Raw genomic sequence first — 20249 nt, 5'->3', positions numbered from 1 at the left:
AACAAGATGCTACCAGAGAGTCTGAAGACTGTTCAGCTTCAGAGATGGACAGAACCGCTTCAGCTACGCTCACTTTGGTGGTTTTCTTCCTCTGCTGGAGTTGTCACGCCAAGGACGATACTGAAGCTCAATCCTGCCCAGAATATCAGGAAGGTTTCGATGGCTCGTGCTACGAGTTTGTGGATCTGCAGCGATCCTTTCGAGGTGCTGAGGAATGGTGTGAGCGAGGCGGAGGACACTTGGCCTTTATCCTGAACGATGAGACGCAGCAGTTCCTTCAGAAGCACCTGAAGCCTGACAGGAACTGGTGGCTCGGAGTGGCACCTGCTGCTCCCAACCTCACGCTTGACTCTGCTGCCACTGAGGGTGAGAGGAGGCACTGAATGACTTCTTATGACTGTATGCATTTCAGTGCTAACATAAACAGTTAGAAAAAAGGTTTTGCAGAAAGTTAGTAAAATTATTGCTTCTTTAAAATAGACAAGAACTTCTTTGAAACACACTATAAATATTAAGTATTCTGGTGCACTTATTGACAGAAAAGAGGTATAAGTGATCAATGATTATATTACAAAGTGCACCATAAATTTCAGAAATGAAGGCATTATAACCTCTACTGCTATCTCACTGGGCAGCTTGTGTGTGCATTGTAAATAACTGTGATGTGTTTGTTTACTGACATTCGCAGTGAAAGGAGCCCAGTTGGATATCTCAGCCAACAGGTGTAATGGGAGATAATTGTCACTCTTTTGAACTATTCAATAGGGTGGCTGTCACAAGGCCTGATTTACAGTGGTGTGTTTGTTTCCCTTCACAGAGGACAAGACTTTACCATTTATTCACCCCGTCTGTTCTTTACTGTCAGAAAGAAAACAAATGGGCATGCAGTAATAACATTTCCACCGCATTTCGCTTGATTATCAAAAGTAATTGTTGTGCTTTTTCAGGTGTTCTCGCTTGGTTGGACAGCTCAGATGTAAGTTACAGTAACTGGGTTAACTTGCCAGATGATCAAGCAGCCTGCGCGCATGTCCTGAGACACTCAGGCTTTCAGTGGGAAGCTACAGAAAACTGCAGCCAGGAATTTAACTTCATTTGCCAATTTGGTACGCGCCCTTAAAAAACTTCATATATGACAATACAATTATGCTGCTTCTTTTTCTTATGTAAATTTTCTTCCGTTTTTTCTCCCTGCAGATTCTGGGAGATCAATTGCATGTGATGGCCAAAACGCTACACTGCAGTGTGGTTCTGGTCAAGTTATAGAGATTGATGACAGTTTTTACGGTCGTAAAACAATCCACTACTGCCGATCCCAACTTACACCCTCGCCCACGTCTTCCCAGGAAGAGTGCAGCTGGATGGATGTAACAGATTATGTAACAGGTATTATGGGTCACATCTTTTTAATTGACTTGATCCAGCTTTTGATGGCAGCTATGATACAGAAACAGAAAAACATGTTTACAATAGGTTGGGCTACTCGTCATTTACTTAACCAGTTATTTACCTCGTTACATTTTAGAATGGTAAATTCTGCTGATGCGTGCAGTGTTTGTCTTTATTAAAGCAACATCATCCAAAAGCCAAGAAAAAACTTAGTAAAATCAATACTATTATGTTTTTGTTTCTCGATTCGTGTAAAACATAAAAGCCATCATTGCTCTGTGACTGCAGACAAAGGGGTTATACTGCCAGAAACTAAATTCGTGTAATCCCTCCCTGTTGGAGGTGAAAGATGGGTAGAGTGAATCTACATCCATATTCATAGCAGTATTAGTTATGCTGGAGGGGTTAGTAAGCTTCTCCCTCTTTAAAAAGCTTTTATGCAGTCTCACCAGAAGCTTGTAGATACAGAAGGAGGATGTTGAAATTTGATAGTATGAACATTAAATAGCAGCATTCTTTTTAAACATCCTTACCAAAAACAACCTGGGCAAGATTTATTTAGATTTAAATCCCATGTATGGTAGATGCAAGAAATCTGATTGGAACACTTATTCATACTTTTTGGGACCTTCCCCGTCTCCTTAAATTCTGAAGGGAGGCCTTTAAAATCTTGATCAGTCTCCAATAACTCCAGTATTTGAAATATTTGGTTGAAATAATATGCCTTCCAACATATAGGTTGCATTTGCTACACAAATAGCTAGAAGTTTAATGCTTATAAAGTGGAAGGATGAGACATGTCCCAACCACACTCATGGGATCAGAGACTGAGTGCATTTCCTGGACTGACTTTGAAGAGATCAAGTGATAATAGCCATTTATCTTGGTGAAGAATGCCAATTTCGTGACACATTTATTTAAAATAATAAATATTTATATCTCACTCGTTTATCTAGCTAACTCAATTTTAGCATTTATTGTTTTTATTTGCTTTTTGTGTGACTTTTTCTGCGTTGCCTGTAAAGTCTTATCATTAATGTGCAAACCCTAATAAATAAAGTGTGTTTTATTGCCGTTTGCTCGGCTTGCTGTATGTGTTATTGCAGCTCACTGCCACGGACTGCAGGCTTGCCAGGCTGGAGTAGATCTGAGCACTTTTGGTGAACCATGTCCGGCGCTGGGAAGTTACCTGTCTGCAGAGTATCGCTGCAAAAATGGTCAGATGCACGATTTCTTGTTTTATATACACTTTTTGCACTAAACCCATCAGCCTAAACTCAACCTAAATTCATAAAGACCAGCTGATCAAAACAGATTCCATAGTGCTTATGATGTTATGTGCAAAGATCTTTGACTGTATGTTTCCACAAGTCTAATTCAGTGGTGTGATTTCCTCCTAGGGCTTCAGCTGCTGATGAGTAAACTTGCAGCTGTCTTCGATAATGTCACCATCACCGTGAAGTGGCTCCTTCATCCATTCCAGGGAAACTTAACATGCACAGTGAATGCTGGGGATGGCCACACTATTGATCCGTACAGCCCAGAAGAGTGAGCAAAGATTTGCAGTTGACCAAATATGTTAGATGGATCTTAGTACTTTATTTATATGCTGCTTTTTCACAGGATGGAGAGCACAATTATACACAAATTCACACATCCTGGTGTCTTCCTGGTTGGAGTGGAGTGCACTACCAGTGACTGGAATATCGCAGCTCAGAAGTCTATAACGATTCAGGAGCCAGTTGGAGACTTCAGTGTGATCATGTGTAATGGCCAGAATATGTCAACAGGTGGCACTAAATGCAATGCCCTCTTCAATGTTCCAGTTCAAATCCAACTTGCAGTGGAGGCAGGTGAGTCAGTTTGGCAGCACAAGGGGTGCGACGATACGTCCATTTCTCAAAAATAGAAGATCATTCTGTTCTTATTTTCTGTAACTAGGTACAAATGTTTCCTACACAATTCATCATGAAGCCCATTTAGTCGCAAATCAATCAGTGGGCAGCGGAAAAATGCCACACAATATTACCCTGAATGCAAGCATGGTGGAGAAGCTCGGTCATGGTTGCCACAACTTCACCTTAGCTGCATCTAACAGGGTCACAACCCGCACGGTGTCTGCTCATCTAGAGCTGTGTCTGCTGCATCCCGTTGAAGGCCTGCAGGCCTCTGTGATTGCGGAGGAAGACGTATGTCCCGACTCTGCTGATCTCATCATTAACATTTCACTGGAGCGAGGAGCCCCCGTGGAGCTGCTCTTCACACTCACTGGAGCTGAGGACACTCTGTCGGAGAGCAGAGACATGCTCGCTGATGGCTTGCAAACTTACACATTCTCCAGCCCACTTAAAGGTACTTAAAGCTTGAGTCATGCTCCTGTTAAGACAAAACAAGTACCAGTTATATAGGATTTGTGCCCGATTTGGTTAAACATGATCTCTTTTGGTAAAGGATCTTTGCAAGTGAACGTAAGAGCCACCAATGGTCTTTCATCCTCTGATGTCGATGTGGACTTAGACAAGATTCTTGAGGCTTGCCAGAATTACTCTGACTTTTCACCGAGCACCAATGAACATACAGTATGTAAAATATCATTTTAAACAGAAATAATCTGGGAACTTGTGCAAAATATGTAGCCTGTTGCAGAAATGACTGCAGCACAATGACTCTGTTTTCATCTCCAGGCAGATAATGTGAGTGACAGTGACTCTGCTGACTTGAAAATAATTGCTACTCCTGACACTTTGGTTGACTACACTCAGAGGGTTACACTGACAGTAACTGGAACTGAATCACTGCCTAGCAAAGAACTGGCATATGAATGGGAATGCAGTAAGTACAACACTAATTCACTGATCACTAAATTGTGATATGATGCATGGGTCGAGGGAAACCTGGTCATTCAGATCCTTGTTGAAACCCCACAAGCTCTGCCACTGCATCATCGTGAAATTTGTTTTGGATGTATCGGGAAAATACGTAATCACACAACAGTACAATCAAACTGCAACTGTAATCTGTGATCATTACAAGACAAGAAACACCTAGAAGAGTGCATTATGCCCTAAGTCAAGAAAATTTGCACGGAAAATAGTGTCAGATTGCAGTTTTAGCAAACAGAGCTGATGCTGCACTGCATTGCTTATACAAAATGTTTTATGCTTCATCTTGCTATACCACAGCATTATTATGACATCATTATTATTGTGGTCTTATATTGAGACTGTTTCTGCTTTTTTTTTCCCACACAGGAGATTGCAAATGCAAAAACAAAACAATGGATGAAACTCATGTGATTGAACGAGAATGCCTCCCAGATCCATTTGAAATGTTCAGATACATTTTAAGAGTAAAGAGAAGGACTTGGTTTAGGAAATGGGCTGAACTTGGAACAGCTTCTAAATGTGTCTCTGTTGTTCCTTCAAAAGAACTCACAGATGTCACCATCAGGTAAAATGGGTTTAATTAGAAACAATGGTATTTGTACAGGATTGCAAAAATGCATCAGGAACTACAACCAGTTACTTTATGTTCTTAATTCTTGCAGCTGTGATAATTGTGCTTCAATAAATGTGAATGACCAGGCAAAGCTAAGACTGAGCTGTTTGACGACTTGCCCGCATGTAGTTTGGTATATTGAGGACCTTAAACCTTTGACAGTAAGTCTGAAACAACAACAGGAAATGTGGCTAAATAGACCGGTGTGACAAACAAGAAATAACTAATGAGTTCTCCTCAGGGTAGCCTCGGTAGATGCTACTCCAAAGTGGGAAGACGGCCCCTTACGGAGAAGCACGATGGCAACATTGAATATACCGTTCACAGCCAATATCTAAAAGTCTCAAGGGGCATGCAGCAGAACATCACTGTAATTGCTTATGGTGTGTTTTCATGTCATAGATAGACACAGAATGTGTCTTTTAAAATACATTTTTGATCAAAGTCTAGAAAACAAATTATACCTGATTAATTTTTTTTTTTTAAACAGACAAGAAGGAGCCGGGGTTTGTCAAGTACACACTTCCGATACCAGACCCCGAGCCAACTGAACCACCTACAAACTCAGTAGTCACAACTGATGCACTGATGGATCCCTCAGTGCCCTCGTGTAGCATCTCCCCACCGTCAGGAACTGTGCTCGATGCTTTTGGCATTACCTGCAAAACAACTTCTTTCTGCTCTACAGGCTGTCTCTATTGCTTCAAGACCAACACAGGTGAGAGTGTGGTGGAGTGTAATTAGTGTTATTGATGAAAGCAATCTCACAGCTTTTCTGTTTTGATAGTTTTATTTAGCTTTTTAGCCCTTGCCACAAGAGGTCACCACAGCAGACAGCAACCACATGTTTGATTTGGCAGTTTTATATCTGGAACTAGTGACCTTTTGTTTGCCAAGTGAATATGTAAACCACTACACTATGGGGCCACTAACTCATGAGCAGAATATAAATAAAGCTTTTGTGGTATTTTCGGGCCACGTGCCAGCATCAGCTGCTGCTTTATCAGTTCAAACAAATTGTACAGCTCAGTTGAGAAATGTTTTTTTGTTAGATCGTAGCGCTTTAAAATAAAAAATCTCAGTAGGTGGAGTCGTCGTGGTCTGGGTCAGCTGACCCAGCATTTCTCAGTTTGAACTTTCTAGTATTTATTTAAGAGTCTCTTTAATTCCAGGGTTGCTTAATGTTTATGGTTTTCTTGTGTTTTCCTCTTTGCGTATTCAGTTTGTTCTTAGTTCCTCATTCCTTTAGAGCCATTCCTCTTTCCTGTCTCAAGTCTGTGTCTATGATCTTTGTCTTGAAACTTACTTAGTGCGTGTTATTAGCTTTAGGTTTACAGTTTTCAGTTTTCTTAGTACAAATCCCAAACATAAGCTATAAACCTGCCAACAGCCTACAATAAATGGTCCACAGTCTGCGTTCAGGTCCTCACACTACTCTCCACTACACATACTTGACAGGAGTGGTTCGAAAAGTTGGTGGTTGACTCCCCGGAGAAAGTAAATTAGTTTTCATTTTGATACTTTATCAACCAATGTGTAGGTACGTAATTGAGAATCAAGTGCAACCGTGCTAAACTGCTTCTTTTGTCCTTTAGGCACACATCTACGATGCAGTACTTCAAATGAGGTGAGGTCAGTCTTCTTGCCTCTCGGCGATGCCAACAACAAGTACAGTTTGTCTGTTGTGGTGACTGTGAAAAATGAGCGAAAAACAGCAACTTCAACTGTCATCACTCAGGTTGGTCATCAGTCAATTATTACATTTTCTCAAATACAAAAAGGAAGATTAGAGAAATGCTAATGATTAATTAAATAACCTCAGTTATTGTGTTTCTACCTTAAGGTACGGAAAGGTGACTCCAGTGCCTCCGTTAGCACTCTCCAGTCTGCAGTGGAGGACTCTGTGAGTCAGTTAGAGGAGCAAGGTCTGCTCACCGGTGAGGCGCTTGGACAAATATTTGCTTCTGTTTCCGATATGCTGAATACAGTGAGTGGCCAACATCAGAGGGACGAGCGGTCAAAGGTAACAGAATGCAGTTAATGTTATAACTGGACCGGATAACACTGCTGTGATGTTTACGAGGCCCACAACTTGCGAGTGGAGAACATGATAATCATCGTTTCCTTCTCTTTCAGCTGAGAGAGCAAATGCTGACCAGAATGAGTACAGTTCTGCAGGACTGCCCCAGCAACACGACTCAGGAAGTGCAAGTGACCGCCAGAGCTGTGGCTGGGCTCACGCACCGCTCAGAGGAGCTCAGTCCTGCTGCTCAAGTATAATACATTAGATAGGCAATAAAGTGCAGTGCAGACCACCTGCTTTGATAAGGCTGTAACAATACCTGCTGTCTGTTTGCATTATTTATTTAAGGATCAGTCTGAAGTCTTTAATCAGTCAAAGCTGATTAAAGACTAAAAATGTGACGTTGGCACAGATGTGTAAAACACAGCAGGATTAAGTGAAACCAGTATTCAATCATGTCAGTCAACTTCTTGAGTAGGACTCTTGAGAACAACTGTTGAATTTAACTGTGCAATGAATATATTTTGCAGCAACACCAAGCTAAAAAACAACAACAAATTAAGTTTAAATACTTAATTTGGGTAGTTTAAATACCCATTTAAACTACAGGTTTAGTGTAATCATCAGCCTTTTTTGTAGGCTTAAGGCAAGTCAACACTGACCCTTTTGTGGTTTCTGCTGCTGCATTTCCTCTCTCCAGGAAGAAGCGGGTTCTCTGTTGGTAGACCTCAGCTCCTCCCTCAACAGTATCAGCATCAATCAGCAGAGCACAGATGATGTAGAACTGGTGCAAGCAGCTGCACCCATAGTTGAAGCAGCCAGTAATATTTTGAATGTTTCATCAAATGTGAGAACAAAATTATGACATATCATGCTGGATGTCATTCCTACGTCCACTGCGGTCTTTACCAAACAAGATGTTGTATGTTCTCCTTAGAAAAAAGTCTCAGAGTTTCTTCTGACTGGGATAAATAATGTCCAGAGTGCTCTGCTGAATAACAAAGAGCTGAACGGAGAGCCTGCCATCATTGACTCTGGTCAAATCAGTGTGTATGTGAACAGGTAAGACATAACAGGCTCTGACTTGGACATGTGCTCAAGAATTCCTGAAGATAATTATAACACCGTCTTCTCCAGGATTTCTCCAGAAAGCATGCAAATGCTGGATATAAATGCTCAGAAAAACAGCTCCTCGAGTTTTTCCTTCCCTGTTCTTCCTCCTCATATTGTCTCTCCAGATGAGCCAGTGGACGTCAGAGTAAGTGTTTGCACGCTGGAGGGAAGTGGACATCATCATCAGTATATTTTTGAGATTTTTCTCTGTTTTCTGTTCTAGTTTTCTTTTTTAGTCAGCATTTGTTTTTTCCTATAGCTGAAAGTCCACAGTTTAGATTTGATGAACGTATCATTTTAGCTCCAGCAATAAGAGATACAAACAGACCACCTTATTTGTAGGGTTATCTCTCTTTTCTGGCTTTGTAAACTACAAGATGTTGGAACCATTTAAAAGAATTACAAACAAGTAAAATCATAGAAATAAAAGCGAGAAGGAAAAGGTGTTTTCAGAAAGCAAAAGCAAAGTTTTGTAGATGGAAAAAAAAGGCTTCACCAAAATCATCTGAGCCTCTATTTATTGTATTACCTACTTTCTAGATGATGAGTTTTGAGAAGAATCCATATTCTTGGAAGGAGGAGAACATCACAGGAACTGTGGGATCCGTTTCCCTCACCAGAGTGAATGGCAATGTCATTCTTGTTGAGAACTTACCTGAAGAGATAGAGGTACTATTGTATAAGAGATACTTTTATTTACTTTAGTTAAGAAGCATTTGGGGCATGATGTCTTTTCTGGAGTTTCAGATTCTCCTACCCCGGCTTGACAGTGGACAGGAGAACAGCACAGTCCTGGACCTCGCCAATTTCAGCACATTAATAATTGATGTTCCCTCTCCGGATGTAACACTGGTGCTGAAAACTGAGCCTTCTGAAGACATTTCCTTCATGCTCTTCCTGGGATATAAAGATTATCCAAGTGATAAGGATTATGTAGCCAAGACAAAGATCCCTATAGAGAGCGCGAGAGAAGGTCAGTATTTTGTTTTTAGAAAAGAATATTAGGGTTGCATATAATTAATGTAAATTCCTTTTTTATCTGGGCTTCTTTTTCTTAAAATAACCGACATCCCTAAGTATCATGATAACACAAACACTTCTTTTGCGTACTGCCATGTTAAAGTTTAGGACAGCACAATTAGAAAAAGACTGAATGAGCCTTTTTAGCTTGTTTTGGAGGGGTTTCCAGGAGAAAACCTCTTCTCTCAGAAAGAACATGACAGCACAGCTTAGGGCTACAAAGTTTCATCTGAACAAACCACAAGAGTTCTGGAAGAATGTTTAAAGAGATGAGACCAAAGTGCAGCACCATGTTTGATTAAAACACGCAGGATATCAGCACAAACGCCTAAAACCAAACCTCAGCCTGATTGAAATGCTGTGGTGGGACCTCAAAAGAGCTGTGCATAAACTAATGCCTAAAAATGAAATGAAGAACCATTGTAAAGAAGACTGAGCCAAAATTACATCAGAGATCAATGAAGCCTAGCAGAAAGTGATTATTTTTAAGTTACTGCAGCTAAAGGTGGTTCTACAAGCTCTTGCCGGGCGTGGTAGCTTTCTTTTTCACGTGACTGCAGAACAAACATCCTTTTCATACTTTGCAGATAACAAATAACAGTAGATCCCATTCCTGTGTGGTCATGCATGGTGAATAATGTACTGTATAGTATAATGTAGATGTAAATCTGCATTAAGTTGAAGATAGCTCTCAAATTGTGGGAACCAGAGCCACATTATGAGGGCATCTCTACCTCATGAAGACAAGGATTAAGCATTAAGGTTATGCAAGCAGTAATTATGGTTAAAGTTAGAATGAGTCTTCTTAAAATTATCTCTGTCTCTCTGTTATAACACAGAAGAAAAATTTACTTGGGTGCTGAGTCCCAAAGACAGAACAGATGATGTTGGTGTGCACTACCTTGTTATAAAGCCCATTGTAGAGCCAGGAATCAAATCCATCAACGCCAGTGTCACTGTCATCTCCATCGCTGCCCAGTGCAAATACTGGAATGAAACTGGGTCTTTTTGGAGTGAGGATGGCTGCAGGGTAGGTGGAAAAAAATCACATCCAAACTGATTGCATTATTACTTCCTTAAAATGTGGAGTGTGAGGTTTGATCACCTGGCTTCCTGTTTTGTTCACAGGTTGGTCCACTCACCACACCTTTGGTCACTCAGTGTCTCTGTAACCACTTGACTTTCTTTGGCAGCTCCTTCTTTGTCATGCCTAACTTAGTGGATGTGTCACGCACCGCTGAACTTTTTGCTACATTCACAAACAACCCCGTTGTGGTGTGTTTTGTCGGAGCCATTTTTTGTGCTTATCTATTGGTGGTGGTATGGGCGCGCAGGAAAGACATGCAAGATTCAGTCAAGGTAAAGTAGAGCTTCACCAGTTTACACCTTTTGCTTTTAAGAATTTCATGCTAACCTTCAATGTTTCATCTTGATTTTACTTTAATTTTGTCTTGAAATTAAAATTTTACCATCATGTTTTAAAAAAAAAAAAAAAAATCCTAAACGTTGCCCCATTGCATCCACTTCCAGGTCAAGATAACAGTTCTTGAGGACAACGACCCCTTGGCTCAGTATCGTTACCTGCTGAGTATTAACACAGGACACCGACATGGGGCATCCACTTCCTCTCAGGTCAGTGATGTTGATGCAGACTTGGATGGACTCACAGCAAAGGCAAAACCCATCTGATGTTTTTGTTGAACAACGTATGATTGCGGTATTCTGATGGCTCTCACCATCCAAGCCTCGACTAACCATTTAGTTATTTTTTTATTTTAGGTAACCATAACTCTGCTGGGTACAGAGGGAGAAAGTGAGCCCCACCACCTGACAGATTCGGAGAAGCCTGTGTTTGAGAGAGGTGGGGGGGACATGTTTCTGCTGACCACACACTTTTCTCTTGGAGAGCTGCAGAGCATAAGACTGTGGCACGACAACTCAGGAGATCACCCTGCGTGGTACGTGGGTCAAAGGGAAAAAGGCTAATGATAAGCTTGAGCTGTATCAATATTTTTGAGGATCTATACTTCAATCAATGTGCAGGTATGTTAGCAAAGTGATGGTGCAGGATCTGGAGACTGGTCAAAAGTGGCACTTTCTCTGTAACTCCTGGCTGGCTGTAGATATGGAAGAGTGCACTCTCGACAAGGTATTCCCAGTAGCAACGGAGGTGGATCTAAAGAGATTTAGGTGAGACTTGTCATTTATTCAAGGGATTTTGAATCCACTCTGTTTTTGGAGTTTGTTTTCTTGACTTTAATTTCTTGAATCACTTTTCTTAAAAACTTTTTAGTAATCTGTTCTTCATGAAGACAGCCAAGGATTTCCGTGACGGCCACATCTGGTTCTCTGTCATTAGTCGACCTCCGTGCAGCACTTTCACACGTGTGCAGCGAGTGTCCTGCTGTTTTTCCTTACTGCTGTGCACCATGCTGACCAGCATCATGTTCTGGGGCATCCCCACAGACCCCTCTGAGCAGACGATGGACCTGGGTAAGTAACAAAATGTACACAAAGCTTTCACAAAGCTGAAAAACAACAGTAGGTAAGTAATTTTGTAATGCAAAGTGTTTAATATTTAATCCAAGAGTTTTTGATACTTCTGCATCATAAGTGTAATTTTTTATTTTGTTAAAAACTTTATGAATACAATCAGACACATGCAGCAAATTATGCAAATTAAAATTCATATATGCAAATTGATGTTTAAATACTTTTTGTTAAATAATTTGTTACAAGATTCAATAAACACAACAGGTTCAAATATTTTGATTTTGATGTGAAGAGAAATCTCATGGTTGATGTGAAGTTTGATGCTCATGATGCTCATGTGAGTTTTGGATTCCTGCATTCATTTTATTACACTCTCCATGAATTCTAGTGTTTTGTTTCTTGTTTGGTTCAGTTTTGGGGGCCCTGTTCCCAGTTCAGGTTTTAGAATTGAGTGTTACGATGTGTTTCAGTTTGTTCTAACATTTTATTTCAGTTCATGGCTTGATTTTAGTCTGTTTCCCAGTCTGTATTCCCGTTTCTTTGTTTATGCGCTCGCTCCTTCTGCATCCCTGACTTCCTGCTTAATGGAATCCTTTATGGATGGATCAGGTCTGCTCCTCCCTGATTTTACCTGTTGTTAAAAACTTTCTCATACATCCAGCCCTCACCTGTGTCTTGTTTGTCTATAACTCTGTTGCATATTTGTAGCCCCGTCTTCGCTTTTTTTGTGGTTTGGTCCCAGATTACTTTGCTCACTTGTTTGTTTGGACTTACACTTAGTTTTCAGTATTAAAAGCTTTTCTTTAATTGCACATTTCCTTACCTTCAAGTCTATGCATCGTCAAAACTGACAAGATTTACAAATTTTACATACGTGCAAACGAAAAGAAGAATATCTGATTGATTTTTTACAAAAGATTTGGTAGCAGGAGTAAGTAAGACCAACATAAAAAGATTTAATCTTTCATCAGTGTTCCTTAAAACCCAATTCAAAGTAAGACTTTAACTTGGCAGGTCACATCGAGTTTACCTGGCAACAGGTTATGATTGGCGTTCAAAGTTCAATCATCATGTTCCCCATCAATCTGCTCATCGTGAGTATCTTCAGAAACACTCGTCCTCGAGAGAAAACCACCAAAGCAGATGCAAAACAGGGGAAGACTGTCCGAGTTTCTCCCTCACAGACGTCGTCCCCACAGAAAGAGATAAAGGACATCACACCAGATAACGTGATGAAGGTGAAGTTTATGTTATTTGTACCTCTTCAGTGTAGTACCAGTAAATATTTTGTTCTCCATGTCTGAAGAGCTTGGTGTGGTTTCTTGATTAGGACATAAAAAGAATTGCTCAGTCTCTCTCAAAGGCCATGAAGAGCCCACTGCCACATCTGGAGCTCCATCACGGTCAGCAGGCTGACATCAACAGTCTGCTGTCTCTGGTGGAGGACATCATCAGACAGCAAAACCAAGCCGCTGAAGACTTCTACACTGATTCTTCTAAAAAAGATCAAGCTATGATCCTTAGTTTGGGTGCGGTGAATCTGCAAGGTAAACTGCACTATAATATTATAAATGCTTTTAAATTCTATATATAATTGATGTCCTTCTTTGTGTGTTTGCTTGGACAGAAACCAGTGTGTGGGAGGGCTCTGAAAAAACTTTAGATCTAGCCCAGAAGAAGAGCAACAAGAGCCGGTACCTGTACAGGCAACTGCAGCTTATCGAGAAGGAGCTTGGTATGTTGGGACCTTCTCAGTTTCCAAATCCAGACAGCTACAACCGAGCCATGCAGCAAGTTCATGGAATGAAGGGGCTTCTGGAATACCACCTACCCATGTCAATCCTGGATGGAGACAAGCTCAGCTGTTTCCCCGGGCCAGAGGAGAGTCTTGGTGGGAAGAAGAAATGCTGCCAAGGAGGGCTGCCGTGGTGGTTTGTGTTTATCGGGTGGATACTGGTGATCGCAACCAGTGGTGTGTCAGGATACTTCACTATGATGTATGGGCTGACTTACGGGAAAGACCGTTCTATAAGCTGGCTTATTTCCATGGTGGTCTCCTTTTTTGAGAGTCTTTTTATCACCCAGCCTTTAAAGGTGAGAAACATTACAGTATATGTAGGAGCAGAAGATTTTAGCCCACTTTAGAAGATTTTTTTAACTGACATTTTATTCAATTTTAGAAAATTACTAAACAATATCAAATCCGTTTTTGTGCGAAATACTGCACTGATTTACCTGTATACTGCAATTACTGTTACATTTTCTGAAGACAATCCACTCTAGACAAGCCATTTTTAAATGGGAGAGTCTGTAGGTCAATCTCTCTATCTTTTGCTGCAGGTTCTTGGATTTGCTGCTTTCTTTGCCCTCGTCCTGAAGAAAGTTGACCAGGAGGAATACGGAGAACCAGCCATAGAAGAAAGTCTCAGAAGCCCAGGTAGTTTTATTTTGTATCCTTGTTTTTTTTTTTCTTTTTTAATTTTGCATTGCATCTTTTGCATTGTTTTGTGTTGAAGAACAAAAAATGCAATGCATCTAAAATCTAAAATCCTTCCCCAGACAATCCGGATGCAGTCCAGGCAGCAAGAAGAGACAGCACCTGCAGTTTCTATAAACCACCACCTCCCACTGATATCGAGAAGATGCGGAACAACATGATTAAAGAGCAAAAAGTCTTTGCACTCATACAGGAGATTGTCGGTGAGGAAACCACTTTGATTCAAAGCAAGAACAGGAACTAACATTTTAACAAACTGATGTAAGGGATCTGTTTTTGTTGCAGTCTATACGGGATTTATGTGGATGTTACTCCTGGTGGCATACGGTCAGAGGGACCCCAACGGCTACTTTCTGACTCAACACATTCGCAAGAGCTTCAGCAAAGGCATCTCAGACACAATGAGCATTCAAGATGTGTTCAACTGGGCAAACACGACTCTGCTGAGCAACTTGTTTGGAGAGTACCCAGGTCAAATATCAGTGACGCTAATTGGCACACAGAATGTTTTACATGAATCCCTTATGAAATTTGAAAATCTTTTAGTTTAGTTTTGATAGTTTTTTTTAAATAAATAGCTGAAGCTTATCTTAATTAAAAACAATTTTAAAAATGTAACAATTAAATACAAGATATTAAACAACTCCTGAGAATTTAACAATATTACCCATGTGAAACTAACTCTATATTTATGTAGTAAAGCATAAAGACTCATTAAAATTTCTTCTTGTCATTTGGAAATTGGTACCAGGATTTATCACTGATGGAAACTCAAGGCTTGTGGGCAACGCTCGTCTCCGCCAGGTGAGGGTGCAGAAAAACTCTTGCCACATAGCTCGATCCATGCAGGAGTCTATCCCGGACTGTCACACTCCGTACTCATGGGAGCTGGAGGACATGGGCTCCTACGGCCCAGGTTGGACTCGACCTGTAGGTCGTAATGCTTCAACGAACATTCACGACCCGTGGAAGTACAAGTCTCAGCGTAAACTGAGGGCCTACCCCATCTGGGGCAATGTGAAGCTCTACAGAGGAGGAGGGTTTGTGATGGATCTGGGGCCAGATTTCCAAAACTCCAGCAGGTAGTTAATTTTAATTGCGGGTGACATTATTGCACTTAAATGGTATAAAGAGTAAACTGAAAATATTTAGAATTCAGAACATTTATCAAATAAAAATATTAAAATTAAAATATTGTTTCATACATAATAATTGCAGTTGTAACTTGTGGGTTGCAGGTTTAATTACTCTTATTAAGACAAAGTAAACTTAAATGTATGATGAGTAGACAGGAGCCATTGCATTGGTCTCCAGAAATATGACTATTATGACCAAATAAGTAATTTGCTTCTCAAAAAAAGATCCACATCCACATGGCTCAGCTGATACTCTTCTCAATGAATATTCACTTTATAAATCACATCTATGCTACACTTTGGGCTACTTTAGCCTGCTCACAGTTGCAGCATGTAGCAGCAGGCAGGTTTTCAACCATCTCCTCCTGAGCTGACTTAATCAGTGTCATATCTCTTAACACTGATAGATGCTTTGCCCTTGCTGGTCAGAAGATCCCATTTATACTGGCAAATCTAAATTTCTGCAGATAGAAAAAACTATCTTGTGTCCCTGACTGGTTCTGATTTGTCTTTTTTATCCTCGTAGGAAAGAACTGTTAGTCTTGAGTCACGTTTTAAAGTACAAAATCTGTAAATTACTTCGTTTATCGTTGCTGCTGTAGAACCCTTCAGTACCTTTATGAGAACACCTGGTTTGACGTGTACACCCAAGCAATCTTTGTTGAGTTCACTGTGTACAATGCCAATGTCAACCTCTTCTGCATCGTCACACTCATGCTGGAGACCACAGCAACAGGTAAGTAGACCAGATGTAGATATTCTGTGTGAGTTGCACAAATCCTCAACCGTTATGAGAACCACCTAATCTGTCATACCGTGTTTCTAACAGGAGCGTTCCAGTTCTGCAGTGAACTTCAGACTGTGCGTCTTTACCAGTCGACCGGTGGCCTTCACATCTTTGTCGTGGCTTCTGAAATCATCTACTTTCTTTTCATCATCTATTACATGTTTGTTCAGGTGCACAAGCTTTATCTTTTCTTTGCTAATATAAATATAAGTTATTACAAGTGAAGTTATACAGTAAATATGCTCACCTGATTCTGTTTCCTATGTGTTTACAGGGAAAGTTGATGAGGAAACAGAAATGGACTTATTTCAAGAATAAGTGGAACCTGCTCGAGTTGGCGATCATCATTCTCAGCTGGAGCGCCCTGTGTGTTTTCATCAAGAGGACTTTACTCGGGAACAGAGACATGAACTATTACCAGAACAACAAAGAGCAGTAAGCAATAAGAAATGCTGTGAGTTTATGAACCACTTATGTATTGCTCTGCCCACCAGGAGCTGCACAAATCAGGTTTTTTTCTATTTCTCAGCATGCAAGGTCACAATTTAGTGGCTCTCCAGTAGCATGACCATGCATTGATGAAACGAATTCACTTTGGCAGAGAGTGCATACATCATGCTGTGCTACTGGTAGTTTGGGAACACTAATTTTAGCTAAAACAAATCATTTGTGTGTGTGTGTGTGTGTGTGTGTGTGTGTGTGTGTGTGTGTGTGTGTGTGTGTGTGTGTGTGTGTGTGTGTGTGTAATCCCTGTGAGCCAAAAGCTCAGGCTTCAGGTTTAAATGGTCTGTTTCAGAGAGTTTTTTATCTTTATAGGGATGGGAAAGGGAGCTAAAATTGTTTGTTTTTGACAGTGGATGAATTGAAGGGCTTTACAAAGGTCTAGTGTAAAGCCTTGAATATATCTTCCCCATCTGTCCCCCAGGTCTGCTCAGATCAGGGTGAGGACAACCTCATCATTAGACAGCGAGCGCTAGGGTCCGTGTGGATGTTTGTGTGTCTGTCTGCTTTTTGTGACCACGTGGGCTCGTCCATAGAGAATTTACATTACACCAACAACACATCCACCCCGGGTGATGGATTTCAAGCGGACTTCAAAGAAATATAATAGGGATAACTACTCAGCCGAAGAGTGTCCACAACAAAGACTTAACGTGTGAGAGGATTATTTTTAACTGTGAATCAAGTGAGGCTGTCTAAATAGAGTTCAGGACTGATGTGGAGTTGGAAATGAGCATCAGAGGTCCACTTTAATTCATTTTTAACTGGTAAGTTTTTAATCTTGTGTGTACAAGATGACATAACAAAAATAACTGGTGCACATAAGATAAAAATGTGTGCAGATGGAGAAAGATCACCTTAAGGAAACGAAAACATACATGCAATCCACATCAAGAGTAACTGTGCTATATGACATTTTAAATCTTGATTTATGATTGTGATGGTGAAAATATTTATTTGTATTCTACAGTGAGCAATAAAGGCTTTAAAAATAAAACAATTTAAAGAAAATAAGTCATTTTCTTTCTGTTTCTGCTCTGTCCAGGTTCGTCAGTTTCCATGAAACAGCCAAGGCCGATGCAGTGCTTGGATATCTGATTGCCTTTCTGGTACTGCTGGCTACAGTCAAACTGTGGCACCTGCTGAGACTGAACCCCAAGCTGCACATGATTACAGCCACACTGCAGCGAGCTTGGACTGATATTTCAGGCTTCCTGGTGGTCATGACCATCATGTTTCTGGCCTACTCTATTGCTGTGAGGAGTTTCCCACGCTTAACATCAACATGCTGCTGGAGTCCATGTTTCTCTCTCTGTTTTATGTTTACTTTGTGAAATAGAAGTCATTTAAAGGTGGTCACTGACACAGAGGTGAACTTTCTATTTTCCAGTCTAACCTGATGTATGGCTGGAAGCTGTACTCCTATCGGACTCTGCTTGATGCTGTGCAGACCATGGTCAGCTTGCAGCTTGGTATTTTTAACTATGAAGAGGTCAGTATGAGACAATCATAATTCAACCACAGCTCACTTTTGCTGCTCATCCTCCTTCACTATAGTTCTTGCTTCTGGTCCCACAGGTACTAAATTACAATCCAGTGCTCGGTGCTTTCCTCATCGGGTCCTGCATCGTGTTTATGACCTTTGTGGTGCTGAACCTCTTCATCTCCGTCATTCTGGTGGCATTCACTCAGGAGCAGATACATCACAAGGTAACTCACCCACACCATGTCTGAAATGCTGCTGGTGTTATTGTTCAGTTCCAGTAGAGACCTGATTGTTAACATGTTTTTGTTTTTAATGACCTGAGATGAATTAATAATCCTTGAGTTATACTGAATGCTCACTGTTCTTGCAGCTGTCAGAAGAGGATGAGATTGTGGACCTGATGCTAATGAAAATCTGCAGTTTGTTTGGAATCAAATGTAAGAAAGAAGGAGACGGCCTGACCGGGACGCCAGACACGTCGTCTGCGCCGAATAACACACTCTCAACTATTTCTTCTGGGAATATTCATGATGGATGATAAGTGGGACAGGGATAGAAGGTTAACATTGTGATACCCATCAAATGCTTTGCTTTAGTTCCTGCTTGCCTTCATTAGCATGATTTAGTTGTCATGTTGTTGTTGCTTTGTAACGCAATATTTTAACCCTTCCAAGTGTCTGTATTAGCATTTTTCTGTGCTGCTGCAGAGCTGGAACCATTGTACGAGAAGCTGATGCACTGCAGATGCTAGAAACTGAGGCGATCCTTATTTTATCCACATATGAGGCATTGTACGTAGAATGCAATTTGTTGTGATAAAGGAAATAAATTAGTATTTATGTGACTAAATCGTGGACAATATGCATTTATTCCATATAGGTACTCATGGATATTAGTGGAAACTTGCACTGGCATTACCCTGGCAAGGCTAATCAATACTGTCATTACTGTCCAGTAGTCAGCAGCCATGCCCAGTAGTTAATAGTAATATACTGAGCACTGTGTTGTGCTTAGCATTATATCCCCATGACCAATTCCTGTAAGAGCATCTCATATAACACAAGTTTAGACAACATACACAAGAGAGCAGAGCACAGAACATTCCAGTTAATGTGCAAGTTCTTTAGACTGCTCATAGCATCTTCAAGACCTCTTAAAGACGTTATCGCGTGAAGTCTTATCCATTCAAGCTACAAAAAAGGGAATTTAAGACACTTCAAACCCACATAATGTCTTCTTCCACACAGTGCATATGGTAAAAATCCATAGATCAGTGAACCATAAATACCAGTATGCAGTTCATATTACCGGACAACTGAAATTCTTTTGTTGCTCTAATGTGCATTAATGTAAAAGTCAAATTTTCTTTCTCTCCTGTCATCTAGTCTGGGATAACTGGTAGTTCTACATCACCTGCAGATGTAAATTTTGTCTGTCTCAGCTCTTTGAGTGAGATTTATAACCTATGAATGGATAGATAGACGGATACAGACTGCTTTAGACAATTCCTCTGTCACTGGGTCTTTACCAACAACACCAAAAATGTTAAAATGAGAAAAAGAATCAAATATTACATTTAAAATGTTAAAGTGTCTTTTGAAAACATGCCAGCAACGGTACTGATGACTTGAAGACCTGAAGGTTCCCTAGGTGCTGTGTGCTTGCTGTAGCTGACCAGGCTTGATTTTAAGCCTTTGAATTGAATTGTGGCACTACAGGGATCCTCAGGGCTGGAAGCAAACAAGCAGCAAGCTGCTAAGGACTTTTCACTTTCTATCAAGGCCAGAAGCCAACAATATGGAGATAGTGGGAGAGGAGCTTGATGAAGGATAGGATCAAAATAACCTGGAAAGCTTTTTGGCCCCACCATACAACAATTTGCATATAAATTGGGTCAGAATTACATCAGAGATCATCTCCATATATATATATATATATATATATATATATATATATATATATATATATATATATACATATATATATATATTTGGACATATATTTGGACATATCTCCAGAATTGATTACGCTGCAACTTATATAACTCTACAATTTTATCAAAGCTTAAAAAACATTTAGTCCCACAGTCAAATAAATCTGATACATTAAGGATGCCTGCTTTACGCCACTGTAACCAGTCAACCGATGTCCCTCCAATTAAAATTCTTTTATTACTCCATAAGGTTGCCGAAGGTGATTTAATAAAGTCCCAGCGACCTGCCCTATGTAATTTAAACCACAATGTCTTTGCAATTATAGGATTGGTAGTTTTATGACTGCTATCAAACAGCTCCCTCCAAGGAGAA

The 20249-nt window shown here is 40.5% G+C and overlaps 1 protein-coding gene across 1 annotated transcript; it reads left to right on the top strand.

Annotated features, from left to right (window-relative positions):
- Positions 1-44: 44 nt before the first annotated feature.
- LOC146583309 (polycystin-1-like protein 2) lies at positions 45-18734 on the top strand. Its single transcript, XM_085272640.1, has 41 exons — positions 45-366; positions 948-1106; positions 1198-1386; positions 2496-2606; positions 2790-2937; positions 3013-3242; positions 3331-3741; positions 3841-3968; positions 4074-4221; positions 4641-4839; positions 4937-5048; positions 5129-5270; positions 5378-5605; positions 6483-6625; positions 6731-6910; positions 7024-7161; positions 7611-7757; positions 7848-7972; positions 8048-8168; positions 8564-8692; positions 8771-8996; positions 9883-10073; positions 10172-10402; positions 10574-10675; positions 10823-11001; positions 11087-11233; positions 11337-11536; positions 12551-12774; positions 12867-13083; positions 13164-13630; positions 13877-13973; positions 14096-14236; positions 14319-14504; positions 14785-15115; positions 15772-15905; positions 15999-16126; positions 16231-16391; positions 17503-17713; positions 17848-17949; positions 18036-18167; positions 18314-18734. Exons 1-41 carry the CDS (start codon positions 45-47, stop codon positions 18479-18481), a joined length of 7485 nt encoding a protein of 2494 aa, XP_085128766.1. The 3' UTR covers positions 18482-18734.
- Positions 18735-20249: the final 1515 nt, after the last annotated feature.

Source organism: Mchenga conophoros, linkage group LG1 (genome assembly GCF_057382185.1).
Source record: "Mchenga conophoros isolate Kocher_MC1m ecotype Shallow Benthic linkage group LG1, M_conophoros_male_GT1.1, whole genome shotgun sequence".
Taxonomy (NCBI): Eukaryota; Metazoa; Chordata; class Actinopteri; order Cichliformes; family Cichlidae; genus Mchenga; species Mchenga conophoros.
Note: the sequence above shows the minus strand (reverse complement) of the source record. Positions and strands in the feature narration are given on the sequence as shown.

Excerpts from the sequence above, each read along its gene's own strand:
- LOC146583309 (XM_085272640.1), top strand. The coding sequence starts at position 45 with ATGGACAGAACCGCTTCAGCTACGCTCACTTTGGTGGTTTTCTTCCTC. Across the intron at positions 10,074-10,171 it reads GGAGTGAGGATGGCTGCAGG|GTTGGTCCACTCACCACACC; the intron begins GTAGGTGGAAAA and ends TTTTGTTCACAG. Across the intron at positions 15,906-15,998 it reads GCTGGAGACCACAGCAACAG|GAGCGTTCCAGTTCTGCAGT; the intron begins GTAAGTAGACCA and ends TGTTTCTAACAG.